Source organism: Anolis carolinensis, unplaced genomic scaffold (assembly GCF_035594765.1).
Source record: "Anolis carolinensis isolate JA03-04 unplaced genomic scaffold, rAnoCar3.1.pri scaffold_9, whole genome shotgun sequence".
NCBI lineage: Eukaryota > Metazoa > Chordata > Lepidosauria > Squamata > Dactyloidae > Anolis > Anolis carolinensis.
The window spans coordinates 4,468,047-4,483,719 of record NW_026943820.1 but is presented as its reverse complement, the minus strand read 5'-3'; the positions used below and the strand labels follow the sequence as shown (position 1 = coordinate 4,483,719).

Genomic DNA, 15,673 nt, shown 5'->3' with positions numbered 1-15,673 from the left:
CTTTTGCAGTTGCTGTTGTTGTTGTTGTTGTTGTTGTTGTTGTTGTTATTTTATTATGACACAGGAAACAAGATTGATATGCTGGATTTCGTATCACAAAATCACCAGTCAAATACTTCCCAAGTGTTTAGGACTGTGTGATGTATTTTCGGATGATGCACGCAGATCCCAGTAAGGTGGCCTTTTGCAGTTGCTGTTGTTGTTGTTGTTGTTGTATGACACAGCAAACAAGATAGACCTGCTGGATTTCATATCACAAAATCACCAGTTAAATACTTCCCAAGTGTTTAGTACTGTATGATGTATTTTCGGATGATGCGTGCAGATCCCAGTAAGGTGGCCTTTTGCAGTTGTTGTTGTTGTTGTTGTTGTTGTTGTTATGAGAGACTGGGAGATGTTTAGCTTGGAGAAGAAGAAAAGGCTGGGTTGTTGTGAGTCTTCCAGGCTGTATGGCCATGTTCCAGAAGCATTCTCTCCTGACATTTTGCCCACATCTATGGCAGGCATCCTCAGCGGTTGTGATATCTGTTGGAAACTAGGCAAGAGGGATTTATATACAGTAGAGTCTCACTTATCCAACATAAATGGGCCAGCAGAACGTTGGATAAGCGAATATGTTGGATAATAAGGAGAGGTTAAGAAAAAGCCTATTAAACATCAAAATAGGTTATGATTTTACAAATTAAGCACCAAAACATCATGTTATAAAACAAATTGGACAGAAAAAGTAGTTCAATACACAGTAATGTTATGTTGTAATTACTGTATTTACAAAATTAGCACCAAAATATCACGTTATATCGAAAACATTGACTACAAAAATGCGTTGGATTATCCAGAACGTTGGATAAGCGAGTCTTGGATAAGTGAGACTCTACTGTATCTGTGGAAAATCCAGGTTGGGAGAAAGAACTCTTGTCTGTTGGAGGCAAGTGTGACTGTTGCAATTAATCACCTTGATTAGCATTGAAAAGCCTTGCAGCTTCAAGGCCTGGCTGCTTCCTTCCTTGGAGAATCCTTTGTTGGGGGTGTTAGCTGGTCCTGATTGTTTGATGTCTGGAATTCTGGGAGTACAGTGGAGTCCCCTTCTCTGGAGGTTTTTAAACAAAGGCTGGGTGGCCATCTGTCGGGGGGGATTGGATGGTGTTAGAAAGGGTTTGGACTGGATGATCCTTCTAAAGGTCTCTTACAGTCACAGAGTTAGAAGGGACCCCAAGAGGCATCCAGTCCAACCTCAGGAAGATACCATCCAATCCCTCCTGACAGACGCCCATCCAGCCTAAAATCCTCCAGGGAAGGAAGGAAACTGCATTGGACTCCAAGACGGCATATTCCGTCTCTAGGATTCTATGAGAGGTTGTTGTTATGCAGTTCATGTGTTCTGTCGTTGTATTGTTTACCTCCAAGACCTTTCCAGTGCTTTTATGATTCAATCTGCCTGGGTTTCCGTGAGGTCAGGCGTTGGCCGGAGACTGGGCTGGACCTCCGGACCTCACCGCCCCCCTCCGGACACACAAACCTGGGAGATCCCTCCTACCTCCGGTGGAGTTTGCCCCGGATGCCTGGCTGTTTGTCACTGGCTCCGGCGTCCCAAGAGATGGGAGGCAACGGGAGCTCCGTGGCCCTTGAAGCCTTAACTCTGCTCCACTTCAGCTCCAGCGGAAGATGGAAGAACGCCGTCTGCGGCTGCAAGAAGCTGCCAACAGGCAAGTAAGACCTGATGGTTGGGGAATGTGCTTGCAGAATGGGGTTTCTTTGCACACTTAGTGCTATGGCATCCTGGGAGTTCTAGTTTCAACTCTTTGGCTGACAAGGCGAAACTACAACTCCCAGGATCCCATAGCATTGAGTCCTATTGTGGCCCCATGCATCAGGGAACAGGGAAAGGCCAGGCTTCTGTGCCTGTGTCTATGTGAGGGATTGCGTTTTGGTTTTTAGTCTGAACTTTGGTCCAGTCTTAATTTAATTCAGAGATCCAACACAAGTGAAGACCCGTCTCTTCCATTAGGAGGCTTATCCAGTCACTTTTAATTATGACTTTTAAATCACATTCTTTGTTGGTTGTGTTTTGCCTCAGGTACTTCAATATGTTTATGCTTAATACAGTATATGCTTTTATGGATGTATTTTAACTATGATTTAATCTGTGATTTTATTTGTGATGTATTTGACCATGTCGTGCCCCTTCTTAAGCCAAAAGGAGAGGCAGATAATAAAATTTAAAAATATTACTATTATTATTACCTGTTATTATTATTATTACCAATTATTATAATACATTATTATTACCAAATAATAATATATTATAATATAATATATATTTTTTCTGGTGGCCTAGGGGATAAAAGCCTTGTGACTTGAAGGTTGGGTTGCTGACCTGAAAGCTGCCAGGTTCGAATCCCACCCGGGGGGAGTCTGGATGAGCTCCCTCTCTCAGCTCCAGCTCCATGCGGGGACATGAGAGAAGCCTCCCACAAGGATGGTAAAACATCAAAATATCCGGGCAGTGTCCCCTGGGCAACGTCCGTGCAGACAGCGAATTCTCTCACTCCAGAAGCGACTCCGGTTGCTCCTGACACAAAAAAAATTTCCGAATATTATTATTTTATATTATTATTACCAATTATTATAATATATTATATTACTAATTATTATTGTATGTTATCATTACAAATTATTATAATATATTATTACTGTTACCTATTATTATTGTATATTATAATTATTTTTACCAATCATTATAATATATTATTACCTATTATTATTACTAATTATTATTGTACATTATTATTAATACCATTTATTGTAATATATTATTATTACCTATTATTATTAATACCTATTGTTATTATATATTATTGTTGTTATTGCCAATTATTATAATATATTATCATTATTCAGCCCCTTGGGTAGTTCTCTTAAAGATCAGACTATAATCCAAAGCAGATTTGCACACACACCAAAGCAGAAGCATCAGGAAAACTATCGACATGTATAGAAGCCACTATGGGATGTTGGGAGGCAGTCAATCTGCTTTGGGTTTTAGTCCGAACTTTATATGAGGCTTTATGACGTGCCAAACATTGCTGACCTGTGAATTAAGTTCAAAGGTGTCTTTAAGTTCCAGACTCAACCCTCCAAGTGCGCTTTTTGCTAATTTCCATGTGCTTTCCTTTCGTGCAGGAGGTTCTCCAGCAACGCAGTTCTGACCCCGGAGGAGCAGGAGCAGCGCGCCATTTATGCCGCCATCTTGGAGTATGAGCAAGATCACGTAAGTGGAGGCTTTGGGAGATGAAGGTACTCCAATCATACCTGGAAACAGAGAGCCTTTCCCTCTGATTCTGTCCTGAGTTGACCATATTGTCCTGGAGGATCTGTACGGGCAACATCTAGGCCAGGCATGGGCAAACTTCGGCCCACCAGCTTTTTGGACTTCAACTCCCACAATTCCTAACAGTTGGTAGACTCACCCCTCCCCCCCCCCCCCCCCCCCCGCAATTTCATTGGGGGTCTTGCGCCCCTAACCCTGCAAAAGAAGAGAACCTAAATTATGAGACGGGAGGCTGTAAGTGTCTCAATTTATCCACTTCACATCCATCATCTTTCACAAGGGTTATGGGCCCAGCATGCTTCTGTTGCGCAACTCTGCTTAAATCTCTCCCAGACCCCTTCTCAGCCTGCTTGGAGACACTGTAATCCAATCCACCCCACTCACAGGAAACAGCTGCTCCGTGACCCTCGGCATCTGAATTTAACCCAATCTGCTACTCACACACAGCATCGCAGATTCCCGGCAGTCACATCTCAGGCAGCATTCTGCACCGTGACCGTGGCTTGACTTTCACCTCTTGGCACACTGGTGCACAAGGGTTATGGGCCCAGCAAATTATTGTTATTGTTGAACTAAGAGCAACCTGGAATCGGAGAGCTGTGATATTAATGCCAATAACAAAATCCAAATTTAAAATTTACTATGGACAAGCCACTAGTTTTACTTACCCTTGCCCCCGCTTAAACCTTATCTTAAGGGAATAATTAATTTTAATCTTTTTATTCTGTATTTGCACAACTACCTAGGAGTGGGTTGGTAGGCTAGTAGGACGGGATGCCTTGTATCTATACATGGTTTTACTGTATGTATGGGTGAGTGTGTATGTCTCACATGTTTTGATATGGTCAAAACTGACTAATCAATAAAGAGTTGTTGTTGTTATTGTTGATGTTTTGCAAGCTTGGAAAGTAGGGTGGAGGAGGGTTCAAGTGCCAAAGTTTATAGAGGATGCTTTCCTCTATTTTGCTGCAAGACCCTTGCACCCATAGCTATCACTGTGATGCTGACGCTCTCTTCTTCTCCCCAAAGGACTGGCCCAGGTCTTGGAAGCTCCAGCTGAAGAAGAACCCCAACGACCTCTCCTTGGTGCCCAAACTCATCTCCCACCTCCTCAGGTAAGGTTCAGGCAGGATCAAGGAAAGGGAAGGGATTCCAGAGGCCATCCAGTCCAGCCCCTTTATGCCAAGTAGGAAGACTCCTTCCCCACAAAACTCTGCTGCATGTGTCCTCAACTAGCCGGTCACCCCTACCCGCAGCTGCGCAGCATTGCCAAAACGCTGGTTGAGGATGCAAGCGGCAGAGTTTTGTGGGGAAGGAGTTGCCAAGCTCATTCCTCGCTATGATAAGTGCCTAGATTTGAATGGCGACTATGTTGAGAAGTGGTATTTGGGTGTTGCTTTCAACTGCATATGGTAAATGTTTTCTCTTATACTTTGTTCATTTTAATTCCAAGACGTAATCTACTTTCTGGATAACCCTGGTATATCTGTGAAGTTCATTTACTTAGTACCATCTTCGACCTGCCTTTCATTTTCCTGCCTTTCCTCCCTTCCCTCCAGCTTTGCGGACCACCCCATCTGCCAGCTGCTGAAGAAGCTCCAGTGCTCGGTCTACAGCCGTGTCTACCCTCTGGTCAGCCGCAGCGCCGCCTCCTCCGACCTCCGTGGCTCCGGCAAGGTCTCCCGGGGCCTGTCCCTGTCCTCCTCGCTGGACGCGGCCGAGGCCTTCCTCTCCCCGGCCCCCGAAGGCCGCCGCCTGCGCTCCTCCCAGAGCCTCCACTCCATGTTCTCCGTCCAGGAGAACAACAAGCTCAACCTGCGCCACAGCCTCTCCGGCACCCCCTTCATCGAGGACCAGAGTGTTGGGATTCCCGCTGCGGGGTCTGGGCCCCTTCCGGAAGAGCCACCTCTCGTCCCGGTCGAGCGGGAGAGCTCCTTTGAGGACCTGGAGCAGTTCCTCTCCGCTTCGGAGCGGTGGCCGGTGCGGACGCCGACTGGCAGGAAGGCCTCTCAGCAGGAGCAGCTCAAGGCCGCCGTGAAGGACATCCACAACGCCATTGGTGAGGGTCGCACGGGGTTGAATAGATAATTTAGAATAGAAAGGGAATAAATAATTTATAAATATGCAATATATTGTATGTACTTATAATATTGATAATATACTTGGGTGAGGGTCCTGGTTGGCTTATATTTGGTTCAGCTTATACTCGATAATATATGGCACATTTATTATTTTTCTCTATTTTTGTTATTATTATTAATACATTTATTATTTTTCTCTAATATTGTTGCTACTATTACATTTATTTTACTCTATTTTTATTATTTATATTAATACATTTACTATTTCACTCTGATCTTATTATTATTGCATTTATTATTTTACTCTATTTATTATGTATTAATACGTGTATTATTTTCCTGTATTTATTATTACTGTAATAACAACAACAACTTTATTTTTATATCCCGCCACTATCTCCCTGAAGGGTCTCGGGGTGGCTTACAAGCGGGACCAAGCCCAATAACAACAAAGTTAGCTTACTAAAAGCACATTCAAAAACATAATCAACATATGACAGTCCAATTCAGCAATGAAAAACAGTAAAGTATAAACAGTAAAGTATAAAATAAATCAAAACAAAACAAAAATTGTGGGTCTAATTCAGGCATGGCCAAACTTCGGCCCTCGCTCCAGGTGTTTTGGACTTCAACTCCCACAGTTAGGAATTATGGAAGTTGATGTATAAACACTAAAGTATAAAATAAATCAAAACAAACAATAAATTGTGGGTCTAATTCAGGCATGGGCAAACTTCGGCCCTCGCTCCAGGTGTTTTGGACTTCAACTCCCACAGTTAGGAATTATGGAAGTTGATGTATAAACACTAAAGTATAAAATAAATCAAAACAAACAATAAATTGTGGGTCTAATTCAGGCATGGCCAAACTTCGGCCCTCGCTCCAGGTGTTTTGGACTTCAACTCCCACAGTTAGGAATTATGGAAGTTGATGTATAAACACTAAAGTATAAAATAAATCAAAACAAACAATAAATTGTGGGTCTAATTCAGGCATGGCCAAACTTCGGCCCTCGCTCCAGGTGTTTTGGACTTCAACTCCCACAGTTAGGAATTATGGAAGTTGATGTATAAACACTAAAGTATAAAATAAATCAAAACAAACAATAAATTGTGGGTCTAATTCAGGCATGGGCAAACTTCGGCCCTCCCTCCAGGTGTTTTGGACTTCAACTCCCACTGTTAGGAATTATGGAAGTGGATGTATAAACACTAAAGTATAAAATAAATCAAAACAAACAATAAATTGTGGGTCTAATTCAGGCATGGGCAAACTTCGGCCCTCCCTCCAGGTGTTTTGGACTTCAACTCCCACTGTTAGGAATTATGGAAGTGGATGTATAAACACTAAAGTATAAAATAAATCAAAACAAACAATAAATTGTGGGTCTAATTCAGGCATGGGCAAACTTCGGCCCTTCCTCCGGGTGTTTTGGACTTCAACTCTCACTGTTAGGAATTGTTAGTAAACACCTGGAGGAGGGCCAAAGTTGGATGCCCAGTCTTGGCATTTGGGTGCTTAATGGCAACAACTGGACATATCACAGTTGGAACTGTTGTGAAGGTCATCCACAATGCTATTGGTGAGGGTCACGAGGCACTCCTACATAACAATGGTGAATCTAAATGCGTACTCATCCCTAGTGTGTTGAGTACCCAATAGTAATGAATGAACACATCACAATTAATTCGTGGACCATTATGAAGGACATTCACTATTTACCTCTGTTTGTTTTTACATTAAGAAATTAATATCCTAACAGTTTATATCTCCAAACCTGTACATAAAGTCCTGTTTCTGGACAGCAGAGGGCAAGCTTGCTTCCTGTGTTTTTTTTTTTTATTATCCACAAGAATTGTATACTGAATTGGTTTCTTTCTCTTGTTCCTTTTTCCCCAAAGTCTCCTTATAAATAACTAGCTGTGCCTGGCCACGCGTTGCTGTGGCAAAGTGGTGGTGGTATTGGTTAAAAGTTGTTGTGGAATTTTTATTTCACTTGACTTCACTTCACTTCACTTTATTTCTTAATTAGTCGCTCTCCACCAGAGTGCTCCGAGCGACTTACAATTTAAAATATCATTCCACAATATAAAAAACATTCAACATAAAAACATTCAACCTAAAAACATTCAACAGTGACTATTTGGCAAATTTGATCTGATTTACTTAAATGCACAACCAACAGCCAAGTCTTTGACGTTATTTGTATTTTTTAATTAATTTTATTGTAACTTCTTTTTATTTATTATATTTTATTATTTTGTTGTATCGTTTTTAGTTATTTTGTTACAGTATTTTATTGTATTAATTTTTGTAGTGTTTTTAATTATTTTAGTGTTTTTTATTATTTTTTATTGTATTATTTGTATTTATTTTCTTTTTTATTCTTTTATTAACACTGGGCTGAGTGGGTTGCCAGGAAACCAAGTGGGCGGAGCTTAGCCTTCTAACTGGCAGCAATTGGATAAAAACAATTATTTCTCTCTAAATAGGACTTTATTTTTCTTTTCTTTTTGTTGTCGGAACCTAGGGGCAAGGATGGTGGGTTGTGTTGCCAAATTTCTAGGTTCTGGGGCTTGTACTTTTCTCGTTTAGTGGGAGGAATGGACACCATTACTCCTTTATATATATAGATTTTCCTATTAGGAGCCTTCCAGAACTTTAACTCCAATGGACATTTTCTATTAGGTCCCCAATTTAATGGAAAAGGGGGGAGAAAAATGGCTGTCTGCAAGCCGACAAAGGTTTCTTCCCCCATCGCAGTGCTTTGACAGCACTTTAACTCGGGCATGGGCCAACTTCAGCCCTCCAGGTGTTTTGGACTTCAACTCCCACCATTCCTAACAGCCAAAACACCTGGAGGGAGGGCCAAAGCTGTCCCAGGCTTGCCCTAAAGAGAGGGTGTGTTTGGGAAGGTGTCTTTGCTGTGGGTCCTCCACCGAGCCTCACGTCCGTTGTCTCCCAGACAGGCTGCTCTCCTTAACGCTGCTGGCTTTCGAGGGCCTGAACACGGCGTCCGCCAAGGACCAGTGCGTGGCGCGGCTGGAGGAGGCCTTCTTCGCCCCGCTTTGGGCCCCGCTCCTGGCCGTCTACAGGTAAATAAACGCCACTCACCTGGTTAGCCAAAGACACTAACCGAATGTCAGAGTGATGACTTGTGTAGTATGAAACGTTCACTCATTGTTAAAGCAAGAGTGTGCGATGCTTCGGTAAGCATTCCAGTAGAGAGATGGTTAAATGCATAGAGTTAGATTTACTACATAGAGTGACATTGTGTAGCTTCCGGACATCAGCCACTGGAAAGGAATGTGGGCCGTGACAAGTTTTACTGATAAGGTTCTTTGGCAAGTCACCATAAATCTTGCCGGACATGTGTGTTAGCTTCTCTGGCTGCGCTTATGTATATAGCTGTAAATTAGAGCCATAAAAGTTCTGAACCGCGCCATCAATCTTGCCGGACATCTGGATTAGCTTCTCTGGCTGCGCTTATGTATATAGCTGTAAATTAGAGCCATAAAAGTTCTGAACCGCGCCATCAATCTTGCCGGACGTCTGGATTAGCTTCTCCGGCTGCGCTTATGTATATAGCTGTAAATTAGAGCCATAAAAGTTCTGAACTGCGCCATCAATCTTGCCGGACATCTGGATTAGCTTCTCTGGCTGTGCTTATGTATATAGCTGTAAATTCAAGCCATAAAAGTTCTGAACCGCGCCATCAATCTTGCCGGACGTCTGGATTAGCTTCCCTGGATGTGCTTATGTATATAGATGTAAATTAGAGCTATAAAAGTTCTGAATCGCGTCATCAATTTTGCCGGACAACTGGTTTAGCTTCTCCGGCTGTGCTTATGTATATAGCTGTAAATTAGAGCCATAAAGGTTCTGAACCGTGCCATGAATCTTGCCGGACATGTGTGTTAGCTTTTCTGGCTGCGCTTACGTATATAGCTGTAAATTAGAGCCATAAAAGTTCTGAACCGCGCCATCAATCTTGCTGGGCATCTGGATTAGCTTCTCTGGCTGCGCTTATGTATATAGCTGTAAATTAGAGCCATAAAAGTTCTGAATCGCGTCATCAATTTTGCCGGACGTCTGGATTAGCTTCTCCGGCTGTGCTTATGTATATAGCTGTAAATTAGAGCCATAAAAGTTCTGAATCGCGTCATCAATTTTGCCGGACGTCTGGATTAGCTTCTCCGGCTGTGCTTATGTATATAGCTGTAAATTAGAGCCATAAAAGTTCTGAACCGCGCCATCAATCTTGCTGGGCATCTGGATTAGCTTCTCTGGCTGCGCTTATGTATATAGCTGTAAATTAGAGCCATAAAAGTTCTGAACCGTGCCATCAATCTTGCTGGGCATCTGGATTAGCTTCTCTGGCTGCGCTTATGTATATAGCTGTAAATTAGAGCCATAAAAGTTCTGAACCGCGCCATCAATCTTGCCGGACGTCTGGATTAGCTTCTCCGGCTGCGCTTATGTATATAGCTGTAAATTAGAGCCATAAAAGTTCTGAACCGCGCCATCAATCTTGCCGGACGTGTGTGTTAGCTTCTCTGGCTGCGTTTATGTATATAGCTGTAAATTAGAACCATAAAGGTTTTGAACTGCGCCATCAATCTTGCCAGACATGTGCATTAGCTTCTCCGGCTGCGCTTATGTATGTAGCTGTAAGTTCGAGCCATAAAAGTTCTGAACCGCCGGGCTCGGCAGACAGCTATGTGTGGATGTTTGTTCGTGCGTCTAAGCAGATGCTAGATTGCTGACGGAGGGGAGATTGAGACGGAGAGCCTGAGGCTGTTAGGAATGGTGGGAGTTGGAGTCCAAAACATCTGGAGGAAGGCCCAAGTTGGCCCAGGCCTGAGCAGAGGGTTAATTATAGCGATTTTACGGGAGAAACCTACTACTACTACTACTACATATCTGCACTTTTCAAACTGTACCTGTCCTATATTGTCTTTAGGAATGTTTACAAGTCCCGGGAGGCAGCTCTCTCCCGGAGCATGGAGCTGCACCGGAACGTGGCCCCGTCGGACGCCGGCATCTCGGCCAAGCTCCTCCCGCAGGGCAAACGCACCAAGGGCCCCGGGGCCTGTCCTTATGGTGCCGCTGTCCAGGAATTGATGCTCCTTCCTCTTGGCTCCTGTCCTCAGAAGAAGCTGGAGTGCATCGGTAAGGGTTGGTGGTCTCCCAGGTCCAATCTCTAATTTAATGGCCATGGCTCAATTGCCTCCACCTCCACAAATCCACCCAGAGACCCCATTGAAAGGGGACAGTGGGGCTGGATTAAGGCTCAAGGGTCCCAGAAAGTGAAATTATTATTTTTTACACCCGTATTACCATTTTCTGTGTGTGGTCCACTTACTCTTCTCTCCGTCCATAGTGATGTGTTTTTATGTTGATATATTTTGATTGTATTGTGCCCTGCCTCGAACCATAAGGAGAGGCGGGTAACCATTATTATTATTATTATTATTATTATTATTATTATTATTATTATTATTATTATTCTGTCCTACAGTGCGGACCTTGCGAATCATCTGTGAATGTGCAGAAGAATACTGTGGGAGCTCTGAAGGCAAGCCTCATCCAGCATCAGCTGCCATGTGAGTAGAATGACCCATTTGTCTCCTAAGACTCCCAAATTTCTTTCTCAGCAAGAAGAGAGCTAAAACTATTTATTCCCTCGATCTGGACACTATCCTATTGATGCAGCCTAGAATTGCATTGGCCTTTTCAGCTGCCACATCACAGTGTTGGCTTACGTTCCGCTTGTAGGCTCCTAAATCTCATACATAGCAGAAGAAAACTATAAATATTATTCCCTTGATCTGGACACTATCTCACTGATGCAGCCTAGAATCGCATTGGCCTTTTCAGCTGCTGCATGACAGTGTTGTCTCATGTCTCAGAATTATCCTGATTGAAACTAAACTGTGTCGGGACTATTACTTCCTCCGATCTAGACACTGTCCTATGGCTGCAGCTTAGAATCGTATTGGCCTTTTCAGCTGCTGCATCACAGTGTTGGCTCATGTTGAGGCACATAATTATTCTGAACTGTGTCGGGACTATTACTTCCTCCGATCTAGACACTATCCTACGGCTGCAGCCTAGAATCATATTGGCCTTTTCAGCTGCTGCATCACAGTGTTGGCTCATGTTGAGTTTGTGGCCTACCAAGGCACATAATTATTCTGAACTGTGTCGGGACTATTACTTCCTCCGATCTAGACACTATCCTATGGCTGCAGCCTAGAATCGTATTGGCCTTTTCAGCTGCTGCATCACAGTGTTGGCTCATGTTGAGTTTGTGGCCTACCAAGGCACATAATTATTCTGAACTGTGTCGGGACTATTACTTCCTCTGATCCAGACACTATCCTACGACTGCAGCCTAGAATCATATTGGCCTTTTCAGCTGCTGCATCACAGTGTTGGCTCATGTTGAGCTTGTGGTCTACCGCCCCGAGCCCCCGCGGGAGATGGTGGCGGGGTATAAATAAAGTTTTATTATTATTATTTTATTATTACCAAGGCACAGAATTATTCTGAACTGTGTCGGGACTATTACTTCCTCTGACCCAGACATTATCCTACGGCTGCAGCCTAGAATCGCATTGGCTTTTTTTGCTGCCGCATCACACCGTTGGCTCCTGTTGTGCTTGTAGTTTGAGAAGTCCCTTTTTGCATGGATGGCTTTCGAGCCAAAGTGCATTTTCACTCCGTACTAGCCATGCTTGGCCTAATTGGATGCACACTGGGGAGTCATTAGCTTCCGTTACAGAGGTGGTTTTCAAGCAGAGAGGAGATAAGTTGTTTGAGTCCCACGCCAAGCTGTCGGCTCATGCGTGCGGGCCCCAAGGCCTCTGGCTCCCGAACGCGCATTCGCGCGTTCGGGAGCCAGAGGCCTTGGGTCCCGTGCGCATGAGCGGCGCCGTCCCCCGTCTATGTGACGGGATCCAATCCGACAGCCCAAGGACCTCCTGCCGGGCCGGACCGTGGCGCCGTCTCGTCGCCAGCGGTGTTTCAGCATCCGACCCTCCGAGGTCTTGTCACAGAGGCTTAGCCGAGGAAAGGCTCCGCTGGGTGCCATCAAAGGCATTCAACCCGTCGAGGGCAAGACGGGGAAACGGGGACGGCAGATAATCCAAAGTGATGGGAGTTGTTGTTCCGTAACATCTTGGATAAAAACAAAAGAGCACTGACCACTATGTAAAAAAAATATATCGTTGGGTTGCTGTGAGTTTTCCAGGCTGTCTGGCCATGTTCCAGGAGCATTCTCTCTTGATGTTTCATCCACATCTGTGACAGGCATCCTCCGAGGTTGTGAATTCTGTTGGAAACTAGGCAAGTGGGGTTTATATATCTGTGGAATAATGTCCAGGATGGCAGATAACACTTGTCTGCTTGAGGCCACTGTGCATGTTGCAGTTGGCCAGTGTGATTATTAGTTATTTGTTATTTATTAGTGATATTTATATCCCGCCCTTCTCATCCCAAAGAGAACTCAGAGTGGCTTACAAGTTATATATACAGTAGAGTCTCACTTATCCAACACTCGCTTATCCAGCGTTCTGGATTATCCAACGCATTTTTGTAGTCAATGTTTTCAACATATCATGATATTTTGGTGCTAAATTCGTAAATACAGTAATTACTACATAGCATTACTGCGTATTGAACTACTTTTTCTGTCAAATTTGTTGTTAAACATGATGTTTTGGTGCTTAATTTGTAAAATCATAATCTAATTTGATGTTTAATAGGCTTTTCCTTAATCCCTCCTTATTATCCAACATATTTACTTATCCAACGTTCTGCCGGCCCGTTTAGCTTGGATAAGTGAGACTCTACCGTACATACAATATATTATACTAGCTGTGCCCGGCCACGCGTTGCTGTGTCGAAGTATGGTGGTATGGGAAATAAAGTATTGAGGAATTGGTGGTAGTTAAGGTAAAGGGTAAAGGTTTTCCCCTGACATTAAGTCCATTATAAATGGGTTATATAGCTGTGTGGAAGGGCCTTGAGTCTACACTGCCATATAATCCAGTTCAAATCTGATAATCTGTATTTTATAGGCAATGTCAGCCGCACTCCCCATTTTGCTGGCCTTGCTATCCAAGGATGGAGTTATAATAACAAAGGTAAAGTTTCCAAAGTGTAGTCATGCTGATGCTTTCTTGCTCTTCTTTGCAGCGGTGCGGATGATCTGCTCCCGATCCTGTCCTTCGTGGTCCTGAAGAGCAACCTTCCCCAGCTGGTCTCGGAGTGCGCGGCTTTGGAGGAGTTCATCCACGAAGGGTAAGTGCGAGGATTTTTTTTGCACCAAAGGGCTCCAGATTGAACCTTTAACATGGTCCTAGAACAGTGATGGCCAACCTATGACACGCGTGTCAGCACTGACACGCCTAGCCATTTTTGCTGACACGCTGCCGCATGCAGATTGATTGGATGACTATGTCTTTTGTGGCCAAATTTGGTGTGATTTGGTCCAGTGGTTTTGTTGTTTACTCCATGGGAATTATGCACATTACATACATACATACATACATACATATATATAATTTCTATTATTATTCTGTTATTGTAGTATATAATCATATTATTACTATTATATCTATATATATAAAAGAGTGATGGCATCAGGGCAGCGGACAAAACAACAAAACTACAGGCCCCCCAACCTCGAAATTTGACAACACAACCCATCATTCACGGCTCTAGGTTGATACAACAAAAAGAAAAGTAAAATAAAGTCCTAATTACAGGGAGAGGAATAATAGTTTTTATCCAATTGCTGCCAGTTTGAAGGCTAAGCTCCGCCCACTTGGTCTCCTAGCAACCTCCTCAGCCCAGGGGACAGGCACAGTTAGGCCTCACTTAGGCCTCTTCCACAGATCATCAGATTTTAACTGGATTCAATGGCAGTGTAGACTCAAGGCCCTTCCACACAGCTATATAACCCTTTTAGAATCTTATATTATCTGCTTTGAACTGGATTATCTTGACTCCACACTGCCATATAATCCACTTCAGTGTGCATACTAAACATAAAGACAACCATACAACAGACATTCAATACCACCACTACCTCAACAATTTCTCACCAACACCACCAGACAACGCCACAGCAACGCGTGGCCGGGCACAGCTAGTTATTATTATATTATTCATTGCTCATGACTACATTGAAACTAGAATAGAGAGAAATCAGCGTGGAAACTGCAAGAGGTACCATAGATTGTTGTACATGGAAATAATGGTAGTAAATAGTTTTTGATTTATTGAATACAGTTATATATTACAATTATATATTTTTGTTATTTAAACTATACATATTGCGAAATTATGGTGTTTTTTTTCTCGAAGTGACACACTACCCAAGTCATGCTAGGTTTTTTGGTGAATTTTGACACACCAAGCGCAAAAGGTTGCCCATCATTGTCCTAGAGGCAGAAATCATAGCTGTAAGTCTCTTGGTGTTATTATCATGCTGGAAACCGCTCTGAGTTTTATTATTTATATTTTATTTATATTTACTATATCATGCACCTTCCAATTCTTGCAATGTTTCCTTGGCAATGTTTGCTCCAAAAGAGTTTGCCTTTGCTTCCTTCTGTGGCGGAGAAATTGTGACTTGCTCAAAGTTGCCCATGTCTGAGCAAACAGACAAACATTTGTCTCAAGAACCATAGCCCAACATTCGAACCCTTATCCCACATCGGCTTTCATGCCAAAAGCATAGGAGACGCATTTTCCATTTTGTTCTTATGTGCTTTCAGGTTGCTTTCTTCAGAAGAGTCTTGGTTTTTTTGTCTTCCGCTGAGGCTGAGAGAGTGTCACTTGCCCCAATGTTACCTTATTGGATCTCATGGCCAAGCAGGGATTTGGACCCTAGAGTCCTAGTCCAATTCTCAGATTATTATGACATGTTGGTTCTCCCATGGATAGATACTTCCCTTTTATATACGTATATTTCTTCTTGGGTTAACACTATCTTTGGAGTTGTCTGGTGCCCCTTTGGTAGAGAAGGCTGAGGCCTTGTAAAACCAAAACTCCCAGGATTGTGTAGCATTGAGCCATGGCAGTGGAGTTAAACTGCATTAATCCTACAGTGTAGATGCACCGCAAGGCACGGCTTCTGATGCCAGACGGACAGGAGGGCAGAAAGGGCAAACCAAGGGTGCGTCTAGACTGATGCATGAAATCCTGGGGTTATACAAGGGTTGAATGGAAAGTAATGCCTCCACCATCA

At 43.3% G+C, this 15,673-nt stretch overlaps 1 protein-coding gene across 1 annotated transcript in view; it reads left to right on the top strand.

Moving 5' to 3' along the window:
* vps9d1 (VPS9 domain containing 1) overlaps nucleotides 1–15,673 on the top strand; it is a 33,543-nt gene that overhangs the window by 12,783 nt on the left and 5,087 nt on the right. The window contains exons 7-14 of the mRNA XM_062961855.1: nucleotides 1,654–1,706; nucleotides 3,184–3,271; nucleotides 4,361–4,446; nucleotides 4,891–5,390; nucleotides 8,378–8,507; nucleotides 10,376–10,584; nucleotides 10,934–11,018; nucleotides 13,615–13,719. Of these exons, the coding sequence (XP_062817925.1) occupies nucleotides 1,654–1,706; nucleotides 3,184–3,271; nucleotides 4,361–4,446; nucleotides 4,891–5,390; nucleotides 8,378–8,507; nucleotides 10,376–10,584; nucleotides 10,934–11,018; nucleotides 13,615–13,719 (1,256 nt within the window). The remainder of the gene's footprint in view (nucleotides 1–1,653; nucleotides 1,707–3,183; nucleotides 3,272–4,360; nucleotides 4,447–4,890; nucleotides 5,391–8,377; nucleotides 8,508–10,375; nucleotides 10,585–10,933; nucleotides 11,019–13,614; nucleotides 13,720–15,673) is intronic.